Source organism: Phyllobates terribilis, unplaced genomic scaffold (genome assembly GCF_046119375.1).
Source record: "Phyllobates terribilis strain yellow unplaced genomic scaffold, ASM4611937v1 Scaffold_4__5_contigs__length_816908805, whole genome shotgun sequence".
Lineage (NCBI taxonomy): Eukaryota > Metazoa > Chordata > Amphibia > Anura > Dendrobatidae > Phyllobates > Phyllobates terribilis.
This window is the reverse complement of record NW_027362764.1, coordinates 470,453,803-470,467,032: the sequence shown is the minus strand read 5'-3', so window position 1 is coordinate 470,467,032 and position 13,230 is coordinate 470,453,803. Positions and strand designations below refer to the sequence as shown.

General features: G+C 41.4%; 1 protein-coding gene across 2 annotated transcripts in view; it reads right to left on the bottom strand.

The window, feature by feature from the left end:
* Positions 1-4,033: 4,033 nt before the first annotated feature.
* The window catches only part of GMDS (GDP-mannose 4,6-dehydratase), a 704,434-nt gene continuing 695,237 nt past the window's right edge, over positions 4,034-13,230 (bottom strand). For both annotated transcript variants that reach the window (XM_073676655.1, XM_073676654.1), the window contains 2 exons: positions 6,048-6,116; positions 4,034-4,442 (listed from right to left, as the gene is read on the bottom strand). In XM_073676655.1, the coding sequence (XP_073532756.1) occupies positions 4,380-4,442; positions 6,048-6,116 (132 nt within the window). In that variant the 3' untranslated portion in view covers positions 4,034-4,379. The remainder of the gene's footprint in view (positions 4,443-6,047; positions 6,117-13,230) is intronic.

The window sequence follows — 13,230 nt, the reverse complement described above, 5'->3', positions numbered from 1 at the left end:
AAGCGGTATAGTGAACATTTTGAACCCAGAGGTACGACACAGAATTTGATAAAATTAGGTCATTATATTGAATAAGTTGTCAATAGTCTTGAGATCAGGTGCTCGCTACTTGAGTTTGCATCGGGTACTCAGGCATACACCATGTATCGCGCGTGCTCGAGTGACATGATAGAGTCCCCGCCCACATGTTTCACGGTTATTAGATACCCCCAAAAAAACATGCTGGGATCGCTCGTGCATGGCAGGCAATCCCCGTAAGTTTTTTTTTGGCTGCGAAGCATATGGGGAAGAGACTCGAGCATGTCACTTGAGCACCCGATGTAAACTCAAGTAGCAAGCACTTGCGCTCAACACTAGTCGCCATATTGTCTTTTTTTTTTTTTTTAACTTTTGAAAAAAATCCCAACCCTAGCCTAACCCTAACCCCAGCCAAACCCCAACCCTAGCCCAAGACTAACCCTAGCCCAAGACTAACCCCAACCCCAACCCTAGCACAACCCTAACCCTAGAGTTTATGTTGTTACACCATTCCTTATGCAGTATAAGTGATTAGACAACTTTATTCTTCGGGTCGGTGCGACTACAGAGATACCAGAATCATATCGGGTTTTTATGATTGACAACTGTCACACACTAAATGATGCATTTTTTGTAAAATCTAGTTTTTGCATCTCCATATTTTGAGAGCTATAATTTTTCCATATTTTGGCCGACAGTCATGTGACGGCTTGTTTTTTGCAGGATGAGTTGACGTTTTTATTGGTGCTTTCTATTCCGATTTTTGGGAAGCAGAATAAACAAAAACCAAAAATTCAGGAGTTGCTTTTTTTTTGTTTTTTTATTCTGTTCCGCGTGTGGTAAAATTGATAAGGTAGCTTTATTCTTTGGGTCAGTACATTTACAGCGGTACCACATTTATATAGTTTTTCTATGTTTTGCCACTTTTACATAATAAAAGCTATTTTACAGAAAAAAATATTTTTTTGCATCGCTTTATTCTGAGAGCTATAACTTTTATTTTTCAGCTGATGGAGCTGTATGGCGGCTTGTTTTTTGCGGAATAAGATGACGTTTTCAGCGGTACTATTTTTATTTATATTTGTCTTTTTGATTGCGTGTTATTCCATATTTTTTTTGGTGGTATGATGATAAAGCATTGTTTTTTGCTTTTTTTTTTACCGTGTTCACTAAAGGGGTTAACTAGTGGGACAGTTTTATAGGTCAGGTTGTTCTGGACAGAGATACCAAATGTGTGTACTTTCATTGTTTTTTTTTATATATTTATTGATGGGTACATTATATTTTTATAATTGGTGGATTTTTTTTTTAAAATTTTTTATATTTTTACAAAAAAAAAAAATCTATATATTTTTTTCATTTTTTAAACACATTTTTTTACTTTTATTCTTTGTCCCACAATGGGACTTTCACTTTTTTTATTCTGATCGCCTGTATAGCATAGGGATGGAGCACGATCCCTGTGCTATACAGGCTGTCAGGGCTGCAGAAGATACTTTGGTCATGCACTGCGCATGACCAAAGTATCTTTCTGCTATCTGGTGACCCGGATGTTGTCATGACTACATCGGGTCGTCATGGCAACATTCGGGAAGCTGCGGCAGACAGCGTTGGACGCCGGCAGGAGAGGTGAGTATCGCGATCACCTCCCCTTCCAGCCGCAATGCTGCGATTCACCGGGTACGATCGCCATGACGTACTATTCCGTGCCTGGCTCTTAAGTCCAAGGGCGCAGGTACGTATTCGTATGTCTTGGGCTTTTAAGGGGTTAAAGTTTACAATTTCAGGTAACTTCAGTTTAAACTGATAATGTTATTTCTGGCCATTATAGGACTTTGAGACTGCACATGGGAAACTGGTGAAAAGTGCAAGATATATTATTATAGCACCATTTATTACATGGCGCTTTACATGTGAGAAAGGGGTATACATAGCGAAAGCGATTACAATAATCTTTAACAAAACGTGACAGTGACTGGTACAGGAGGAGCGAGGACCCTGCCCAGGAGGGCTCTGTCTACAAGGGATGGGTGAGGGTAGGGCTGGTCATCCAGCGGTATGGTGGAGCGGTGGTTACTGCAGGTTGCAGGCTTGTCGGAAGAGGTGGGTCTTCAGGTTCCTTTTGAAGGTTTCCACGGTAGGCGAGAGTCTGATATGTTGGGGTAGAACGTTCCATATCTCTCCAATTTGTATTTACTCTGAGCTAGTGCATGGAAACTGGCTGTGATATGTTTCTAATACACTGAGAACAGAGAGATGACTTTTTGCTCCCCAACAGAAGGAGCCGCAGCATGGACGACATTGTACAGCAGCACTGAGTAGTGTGAGATAAATAACTTGCCAGAAGATGCAGCAGTCTCTGCCAGTGTCTCACTATGCTGAATGCTCCTCCCCATCTCCCCTCCATAGGTTTTAACAGGAGCTGTAATGTGATACTTCAGTGAGCTAGCAGTCTGTTTTGCTTTAAGAGTTGATTTGAGCGGTTTTCAGAGTGAATGCCTTTAAGAGGCAGGAGGATGGGACAAAGCGGCTCATTAGTGGAGAAAGACATTTCTTTGATGATATATATTACAAAGTTTCATTCAAGTTTTATGCAAAGGTTGTTGAAACAGTGACAATTTAAAGGGACTGTCAGCACAGAATGACTGTTCAAACCAAGTACAGGTGTTTGATGCATCATTTTGGAGCCATTTATATACACCTTCCATCTATCTCCACCCTGCTCTATGAAGCCAGGGCAGTCAAAGAAGAGGCAGGGGTGGAGATAGAGGGAAATCAAGCAGGTGGGAAGGTGACTGGCTAAGTCGTGAATCACTGTGCAGCGGGACTTAGTTTGAACAGTCATTCTGTGCTGACAGTCCCTTTAAAGAGTCATGTAGACGTGTCCACTCTTGCTGGTGAGGTGCAGCAGCAGAGGCACTTTTAACAGTGTGATTTCGCACGGCCTAGGCCTTTTTTTCTGGTTGTAATTTTTTGAGGACAAATTGAGAGCAAGGGAAAGAATTTTGGCCTAGATTACAGCCAGTGGTGGCTCAGATAAAAATAGACATTTCTCAGCAAAAATATCTGTGTCATGGATCAAAGTTACTGATACAAGTCTATGGGCATGTGAAAATCACTGCCATCACATGTATAGCATCAGTGTACAATCCGTGTGCTATCCGTGATTAACATTGCAATGTATAGGAGAAGCTGTGTAATTTTTTTTTCATGCGAATAAAAAACACTGATGGTAAAAACTGACACTCACCGAACGCTGATGAAACTCAGATCCAAGATACTTTTATTACATATTAAAAAATCTAATTCTTAAAAAATTAATATATTTGTATGAAATACAGAATTAACTTACCTGCACTTTTACAGAATTTCCTATAAAATAGATTTTGTGTGCTGCAGCTATTATCGTGGTGTCTATGGTATCATACATAATATGTATGCTTTTGCTACTATTTGTAGTTATAAGTATGATAGTAAACTAATAATGATGACTCGTTACACAATTGAAAGGACTCTAGTTCAAACATTTTCTTGAAGCCATTTCACCATCTCCCCTAATGTCCAGCTATAGCTTAGAATCATCGTCAGAGCGTAAAGCTCTACAAGAATAATAAAGCCATGTTCCTAGCTTCCTCTACACCAACCAAAAAATGTGTGTGCTTGAATATGATACATTGAAGGACAACATTTTGCATCACTGTTAAGAAAATTTACAAACAAATTCTCAGATTTTTTTTTCATTCTAAATTAAATATTCAGCCACACAATAATTTCATTGGGAGGCCGATCATCCATGAGGATCTGTATCCTGGGAATGTTGATGTTGGAGAAGAAAGAAAATGAATGGCTTTTGCTTATAAAGCAACGACCTACCTCGATACTGAAATGCAGCCATAAATGTAGAGAGAACCTGACGGCCTTAGGATTGCATTTCCACATTTGATATAAACCATTTGCATTTTATATTTTTAACTAGTTACATTTTTTATATCAACATGACAACAATAAATCAATCTTTATTTTTTTACAAAGCAATTTATTGAGTGTGAAAAAGGCAAGTGCTAGAAAAACATGGTATATTTTCCAGTCTAGAACAATGACAATATTACTCCATAATATATCAGCACAGAATGAGTAGCAAAAGACAATAACAAAGAATCTAACAAAAATCCCAACACAATTTTCCGATAATAAAAAAAGGAGAAATGGAAATGACTGCAAACACTGTGCACTAATTATGTACACAGATTAATAAGGCAGGAAAAATATAATTTGGAATATATCTATATATAAGGAGTGATTGGATGGAGTAATTTAGGTCGTCCTAATAGATTTTGAAGAATTCAGTAGGCCGTGTGGCTTCAGGCATTGGGATTGGTTTCCATCAGATGAATATCTGATTCTACCATCTCTGTTACCAGTTCCTGCAAAAGAAGAAATCAGTGTTAACTGCGTTTCTATATACACTAGGCAACTATATTACACCTGGCTAAGAAATGGGACTCCTCGTTGACTGACATTTCACTACAAAATGAAGGATGTAATGGGTAGGAAGTAAGAATTTGTATGACTGACTTAATATTACGAAAAGAGAGAATATGACCCGAATGCCACTCCAGAATAGAAGATGCCATGCAAACTTGTAACAACCACATTGTTGAGCATTGCCATGTTATCCCAACATCTTATATTCCCTGAAATCACAATCATTATGAAACATTGTAGGATATTAAAAATGAAAGTGTTACACAGGACTGCAATGAACTAGAATTACTTTTATTAGACAAGGTTCACATGTTCAGTATTTGGTCAGTATTTGACCTCAGTATTTGTAAGCCAAAACCAGGATTGGGTGATAAATACAGAAGTGGTGACGGGTTTCTATTATACTTTTCTCTGATTGTTCTACTCCTGGTTTTGGCTTACTGATGTAAAATACAGACTGTCTGCACGTGAACTCGCCTAAAGAAACACAGTGGCTAAAAATATTAGCGGCCTGGCAGAAATGTCCGTCAGAGCCAAAAAGATTGGCGCTGTGTGGAATGTATTGTGGACATCACAGGAGGGTGATATTTGCTATGGGGCATCGGAGTGGATTACACAATGGGAAGAAACAAAATGGTTTTTTTTGTGTGCGTGTGTGTAGAAAATAGAACAATATTTTGTATGCAAATAAAACAAATATTGTGACAGCAACAATATGGTGGCTACTGCTCTGTATGATGGGCGTGAAAGGCATTCAAGTAGCTGCCACACAATGATGCCACATGATTTCTTGTAACACAAAAGCCTATTGGGTATTTTGAGAAGACAATATGTGACATCACTGTAGGGCACTGAAAGCAGCCAAATATCAGGCAGTTACCATTATATCAGTTAGGTCAAATTCACAAATCTGTGACACATGCTCTGGTTACAATACCCGGAACGATAATGGGTCTCCTCACCGTAACTAGGAACCTCAGGAGACCAGAAGGTCAGGCCGGGTATTGCGACCCAAGCACAGTCCCATTCTCATGGACATGTGAATTTGGCCTTTTTCATGGGCATTATGTGCTCAGACAGCGTCTACTAGAAATATCCAAAAATGGTCACACATTCCTGGGTGTTGTACCACAGCCCAATTTGCTCTTGCACCTTTCTCTAGAGAATATTGTACCAGAATAATAATTACCATGTACAGAGAAGCAGCATATACTACATAAAGACAGGATTTATTTTAGTGAGGTAACAAAGGGAAGCTGATACATAGGGAACTAAAATGGAGTTCTGGTACCTGGTGTTAAAGTTACATCATGAAAAGGACAATCTACACATCACTATGCAAAGGAGAAAGAGAATATTTATTTTTAGGGATAATTGTTTTTGAGAAACCCTTTGAGATCAGAACATGCATTTAATATAAAAAAAAAAAAAAATAGATAATTTAAATTTGGTACTATTGATACTACTTGGACAAAGTCACGTGTGCTCTGAAAAAAAGATCACAAAGGGTTAAACTCAGTGAAATCTTTTAATACAATCCTTACAGCAAATGAGACCTTGGTTGCCCAGCCTAGCTTCTGCTTTGCCTTGCTGCAGTCTCCTTGTAGAAAGTCCTGTGGGTGCAAAGAAAAGCAATAAGTTTCAGAAGCTCACATTAAGCGGCTGAATCACTTTCATACTAGTAAAGCAGATCAGCTTTCACAGTCCGGTATGGGGGAAGTATATCCAAACCTCAAATAAGTAAAACAACAGTCATCCCGAACAGCGTAGATGACACCATGAAACGTGTAATGACAGAACAGTAGGGTGAATATTCACTCTTAAGGTCATGTACTATGGGGAAAAATAAAACAAGGCTGTCAGGATTTGTAGAAATAAGAATCCTGTGTAACTTGAATTACTTTCTAATTTGTAAGGCCAACCTCACACAAAGCATTTTGAGGAGTTTTTTTTTTTTTTTGGTCTTTTCACCATATTTGTCAAAAAAAATGTGGACAAATGTTATTCTGAAATCAACAGAAAAATAGCAAAAAGTCTACAGACACAGGTGATTTATCAAGCTAAAGTCTAAATCCAAGCCACAGAAATTGGTGTACATCACCCTGCACCAGATTATATAAGCATTTTAGACCTTTTATGTGCCTTACTTGACAGGTTCGAAAGGTAGTCTAGAATACGAGGCATGGCTTAGATGTGCAAAAGTTAACCAAAAATTTGTAGCAAAATATTGTAGAATAACGGCCCAATTAAATGACCTGATAATTGGACAACAAACTCCATAACAATGTTCGATCCCCTATTAAAGGCTGGTAAAAACATACTGCCGATCATCTGTCGAAAAAGATAAAACACTTGTCTGTCAGATCGTTTATGCGGACATAAAAATAATCAATGCCAGAAGCACATAACCCTGCGATATGGAGCGTGTGCCGACGACAAAATGATGCTGTAGTGCAGGGGTGAGGAATCTTTGTTTTGCCAATGGCCATTTGGATACTTATACCATCCTTTGGGGGCCGTACAAATTACGCAGTAACTCCGTCCACAGTACGTCCTGACACTGGTGTCAGGATGTAATCTTGCATTACACGCGCCTCAACGCTCAGTAGTGAACATGGTGTGCGCATGCTCAAAGAGCAAGAAGAAATTTAATGGGCCGGCAAATGGCATGATACAGCCCAAGCACTGCGGTCACCCCCCGGGTAATAGGTCACCGAGGGCCGTAAACGGCCTGCGGGCTTGAGGCTCCCCACCCCTGCTGTAGAGGAACTGAATGGTTGTATTAATGGTTATTCTTCTACATGCAGTTTTCATCAGTCCCTGTGAATGGAACTGTAAATGAGTGCCAATCTACTTGTATATAGTCGATGGAAACATGTCAATATCAGCCCATGTGAATGAGCTTAAAGACACTTAAGAGGAGGCATAAAGAAAATTATCTGGTAACATGCCTAATAAGATGCATCAATTCTAGCTCAGTTTCAGACACTAATAAATTTGGCCTGGCCATTGGCATTTAAAAAAAAACACATTTCTGTGGAATGGTGTTTCTTGCTTGCTTTATAGGCTTTTCTATAGGACTAGAAAGTAAAAATAATATCAAAATGCGAAATAAAAACACTAAGAATGGATGACATTTTTGCATGCATTTTAAAATGCTGGAAATGAAGTGAATGAAGGACCTATAAGAAATATGAAACAAGATGTAGCAAAAAGTGAGCTATGAGAAATCAGTGTAATTGGGGCTTTTGGGGGAAAAAAGGGAGTCCTCTCTCAGGCTAGACTGCCATGGGATCATCCTCCACATATACAGAAGCCAGTGTACTTCCACTTTTATGTGCATCATAAACTTTGTTGGTACCATTGTTCTCAAACTACATTTTATCACTTGTTTCAAATATATTGTGTTTCACAAATAACCTAAGATATAGACTCTTCTAGCAATTGACTAGATCCTGTGTCCACTCCAAATGGGGTCAACTTCAGCTGGAACATTGGAGCTATAATTTTGTAAGAGTCTGGGCCCATCATTAATTACATAGACCGGCCAATGTGACTTATAAGCCAACTGTAAAAGTGAGCGTTACTAGCCAAGATGGGCAGCATGGCTTCTGTGCAGAGGCACAATGCAATCACACAAATTCAGCCAAACTCAAGTTGCCACTTAATGCCGACCTACGGAAAATACAACAGTCCTTATAATCGAAGATGTTGCATATGCTGCGGATTCCACTGTTATACCACAGATCTAACCTTCTGTACTGCAGGTGATCTATAGTAATAAGCAAGTAATAAATAAGGGTTAAATAAGACACAAAATGAAGATAAGAAAAAATAAAATTGCCAAATTGAATTGGTAGACAGGGACAGTAGTGGAACAGTTGGTAGGATGACGAAAAGGACTTCTGAGTGTCACAGAAAATTACATAAACTGATACAAAACCACATATCACCACCCCACACACTAAAGACATAGATGGGCCAAGGTATTAAGAGGAGCGTGATTTCTGCTTAAAATCTGTGTTGCTTTTTAACAATTAGATTATCAGCACTGAAGCAATTAGCTTTTTCAACAAACTAATCCATGTCTCTATAATGAAAAACAGTTTATGGGCCCTAAGTAGCTACAATTTGTCCCAAACAAAGAAATCAAGCTAAACCCTGAGGCTCCAGAAAGGATTTTTTTTTATTTTAGGGACAGTGTTCATTTTTGGGTGAAAGGTAATGTCAGGGCCAGGGCTCCTGCAACTGATTACCCAATAGCTTTGACCATCCCAACCGCAAATCTCTATGTGCCACCGCTGTAAACCCAAAGATACAAACATACCCCCCTCCGTATAAATGAAATTACTTGGGTTACAGTTCCTGGTCTACATTTATGTGACGAGCCGATAGATAAATCTGTTCAGATGCCTAGGTTTTTCTTTGCCTAAACCACACTCTGTAAAAACAGCAGAGGAGCCCTAGAAAGCTCAGTGGTCGGGTTACTGAATCAACTGGTTCAAATTATTGTCTTGCTTTGTTTAAAACAGAAGTAAATCACAAAACAAACACAATAACAAACGAAATGCCCGACCTTAAATAAAAACATGTGCTCGAGGCAAAAGTTGAAACTGCAAAACACAACGTAGATTTTTACTCCTGTCAAAAGGTTGAGATATCGGTGATTTTCTAGTGCAACCAGCCCTCTGCGGAAAAGGCTGGCACATCAATTCTCATGTATTTTCAGAAGTTCTGTCGGGGAGGTCAATAACAGGTATTTTTAATATGGCTGAAGTCTATATTTTCATATTAATAGTTCTATATGGTAAAATGTATATCTGGTACACTGAAGAGTTGTATATTTAGCTACTGTGTACCTGTATAAAGAAAACATCCAATATACAATCATGCTTTATGCATCCATCTTAATACAGTATGGCTTGTTCAGTGCTTAATACATGTGGAATAGTAACCATTATATAAAATAAGCAATACCAATAGTTTTACAATAACACTTAAAGAAGCCCTCCCATCTATATATTTTTTCATTGAATGTGTGTATATATGCACGTAATGTACTGCGAGTGTATTAATATACTCACCTACTGTCGCTCTCTCCCGGATCCAGCAATATTCTGCTCCTCTTCTCAGCGACGTCACCACTCTTCAGACTGTCTGGCTCGTTCTATGCTCTGTGTATGAGCCGGAAGTCTCCTTTAGGCCACGGCCTCACTATCAGTATTCGGTCAGTATTTTTTCTCAGCAGTGGGAGTCAAAACCAGGAGTGGGTGATAAATACAGAATTGGTGCACTTGTTTCTATTCTACCTTCTCTCTGATTGTTCCTCACCTGGTTTTGGCTCCCACTGCTGAGAAAAAACACAAACCAAATACTGATAGTGGGGCCGTGGCCTTACAATGTCTATGGAGGCTCGTTCAGACTCTCTGAAGAGAAGAATGGCGCTGGACAATGGAGAGAGCAGCGATAGGAGAATTAATACACTCACACTACCTTACACGTATATGTTACACGCACGCCGCTAGGTTCAGATAGGGGCGAGACAAGTTAACTGAAGAAGCAGATCACTAATTCTGTCCATTTGTATTTCCACATCCATTGACTAATGAGTTTTTCTTTAGGGCTGGTCCCTTTTACCTGGTGTAGCAGAGTTGAGTTGCTGTGCTGCTGTGTTTTTCCAGACACTTTTCCTCTTCTCCCTCTACACGCTAATTCCCAGTCAGGATTCCCTGTACGGGTCACCAATGTTACACGAACGCCGTTAGGTTCAGATAGGGGCGAGACAGGTCACATGAATTCTTTGGAATCCTGGGGGAACTGTTACTAAGTGTGACCATAGACCATGTGCTGCAGCTTCTCTCAGGCACACAGGGTATTTGCCCTCAGGCACAGATACGTAGGTTGTTTCACTTGCTGACCAGACACACTTAAAAAGAGTCCTCATAAACGGTAGAACAGTAGCATTTAATAAGAAGCCGCACAGCCAGTGCAAGTTAAGTCTTATGAGCAACAGGCTCCAGTGACAAACAGTACAGTTTCCTTAGAAGCACAGCAGTTCACAGTCTTCCCAGTAGTACAGGACAGCACAGTTCTAATGCAAAGGCACATTAATGAACACAGCATTCTTTACAGCACAGTGAGATGGAGGGGGGGGGTTGCTGAGGGAAATGATCCCTGTGACACCATTTCTTACAGTCCTTATCTTACTGCCTGACAATACTCTGCACTGCTAGTTCAGGAACTCTACCTGACCTGTGCTTAGCTTCACTCCTGACTTGAATTCTTTTCACTTGCAGGGGCGCTTCTTTCAGATGCAAAACACACACACCACCTTTCTCTTCAGCTCCAGCCAGACAGTAAACAACATCCCCACAGTCCCCCTGGGGCTCTGCTAAAACACTCGCCTTCTGTGGCTGTGTTAACCCCTCTAGTTGCTGGATGCTTTTAAAGCACCAGCACTACTTCTGCATGTCAAACTCTGCAAAAGCATTACTTCTGCATGTCACATGTATACCCACATTTAGGTAAAAATTTTTAGTTGGGAGGCTTCTTTAATTTAAAGTTAGGAGTGCACCACTGAGGACCCAAATTGTATCTTTATTTTCTCTCTCTCTATTGGCTAACACGATACAAAGATATTTTTTCCAGTAATTTCAAGATGAAATCTAAACAAACAGGACGAAAACAATAAAAACATCATGAGAAACTTGCCTATACCGTGCTGTTAATATCTTCATTTTGCTGTAATCTGCTGCCTACAATGAGCTGTTACATGAGTAAGATTTGTATCTCCGGGTTTGCAGCGGTGGCACATACAGATTTGTGGTTGGGATGGCTGAGGCTGTTGAGTAATCAGTTACAGGAGCCCTAGCCCTGACATTACCTTTCACCCGAAAATGAACGCTGTCCCTGAAAAGACTTTGAGGCCTCAGGGTTTAGATTGATTTCATTGTTTAGGACAAATTGTAGCTACTTCAGGCCTGTGAAATGTTCCTCATTACAGAGACATGGATTACATTGCAGAATTGAGGCTTCTCAGGCCATGCTTAGATGTTTGCTATAACCTATAATATATTTCTTAGAAATGTAATATTTTAGTAATTTAAACTGGTTGCCTGGTCTCAGAAGAAATGTCTACAACCACTCTATGTGACTGCAGAAAACAGTGTCAGCATGTGGTACACACACCATCACGATTCCTCTGTATTCCCCATATAGGTAGGTGGTCATATGACCGCATGTATGCGATTTGCATACTCGTGATCACGTGCCACCTAGACTCCTGCACATCACTCAGTTCCCTTCTATCTGCAGAAGCTGGATGAGGCTAGTTGGCACATGACTGCAAGCCCACTGTCACGATTTGACAGTCTGCAGTTGACGCGCCCAGGGGATGGGGACGACTCGGCGCCCGGGCCTTGTTGCCTGACTCTGGGGGATGTCGCGGTGGTCGGCTCCTGGGCCCGTACCCTGGGGTCACTCTTAAAAGAAGGGGAAGTTATATGGGATAGGGGAATGTTCGTGACGCCACCTGTGGTGTCTGGTGAGGATCACCAGCGCTGCGACAGTCCTCTGAGGCCGGTGTTCAGACAGCTTAGTTGGTGCGGCTCCCCACAGGTGGAGAGGGGCCTCAGGGCAGCGTAAGTGTAGGGATGCAGGACAGAGGGGACCCAGCCGGGTCAGAGGAAGAATAGGCACACACACGACAGTTCACTTCAGTACCTTTACTGGTGGTGTTTCAGGCACGATCCAGGGCACTTTAGGGTGAAGGGTGCATATCAGGACTCTCCCCAGTGAGCGGGTGTGGGGCCTCCTGTTCCTTGCCTTTTCTTGATAAGTTTCTAACCTGCCTGGAGCTAGGCCTAACTTGGTCTCTGTCTTGCACCTGCTGACCTGGTGGTAGGGCCTTCTGTTGGAGTTCACACTCCCTGGTCTCTGGGGCCTCCGTGACTCCTGACCCTGGTACGTAATCAGCTTTTGGTGTTCCTGGGACATATAGTTCGCCAGGGGTTCCGGTTATTCCTGCTGGGGATACAGGCCCCTATAGGCGCGGACCCGGTGTCCGGTAAATGGTTTTGGGGTGAGCCGGTTATGCTCCTCTGCCCCCTATGTAGCTTGCTTACTCCACTCGCCTTCGGCCACGCTCGGGGCCCTCACTAGGCTTCACACTGGCAGTAGGCCTCGCTACTCTTCACCGCTCTTTTGGCGTCGGCACGCCCTAGGCTCACTAACTAGAGCTCTTTGAGTCTGGACTGACCTGACAACCTCTCTGGCTGCAGCAGACTTCACGCTCTGTGGACTCCAGACTGAACTGCCTAGCTCCACCTTCCCTTTATATATCCCTAACGGGCTCCCTCTGGTGGTCTGCGGTGGAAGGTGGAGGTGTGTGAATGCTATGAGGGCCTCTTGTGGAGGAATCCGTCCATGCACCCCTCTGGGATCTGTGGCACCAATGCGCAGCAGAGCGCCACACAGTCACATAGAGTGATTGCAGACTATTCTTCTGAGATAACGCGCATTAGAAAGTTGTAGTTGATAATTAGTGTGATAACAGAAATATGCATAAGAATCTGTTTAAGCAAGGTACATGTGTTCTTTCTTAAAAAGTAGTAGTAGTAGTAGCAGCAGCAGCATCAGCAGCAGTACTTGGTTACAGCTCCTCCACCAGTCTCTGTACTCATTGGCTGTTTTCCAATATGTTGATTACCTTGGCAATCAATGACAAAC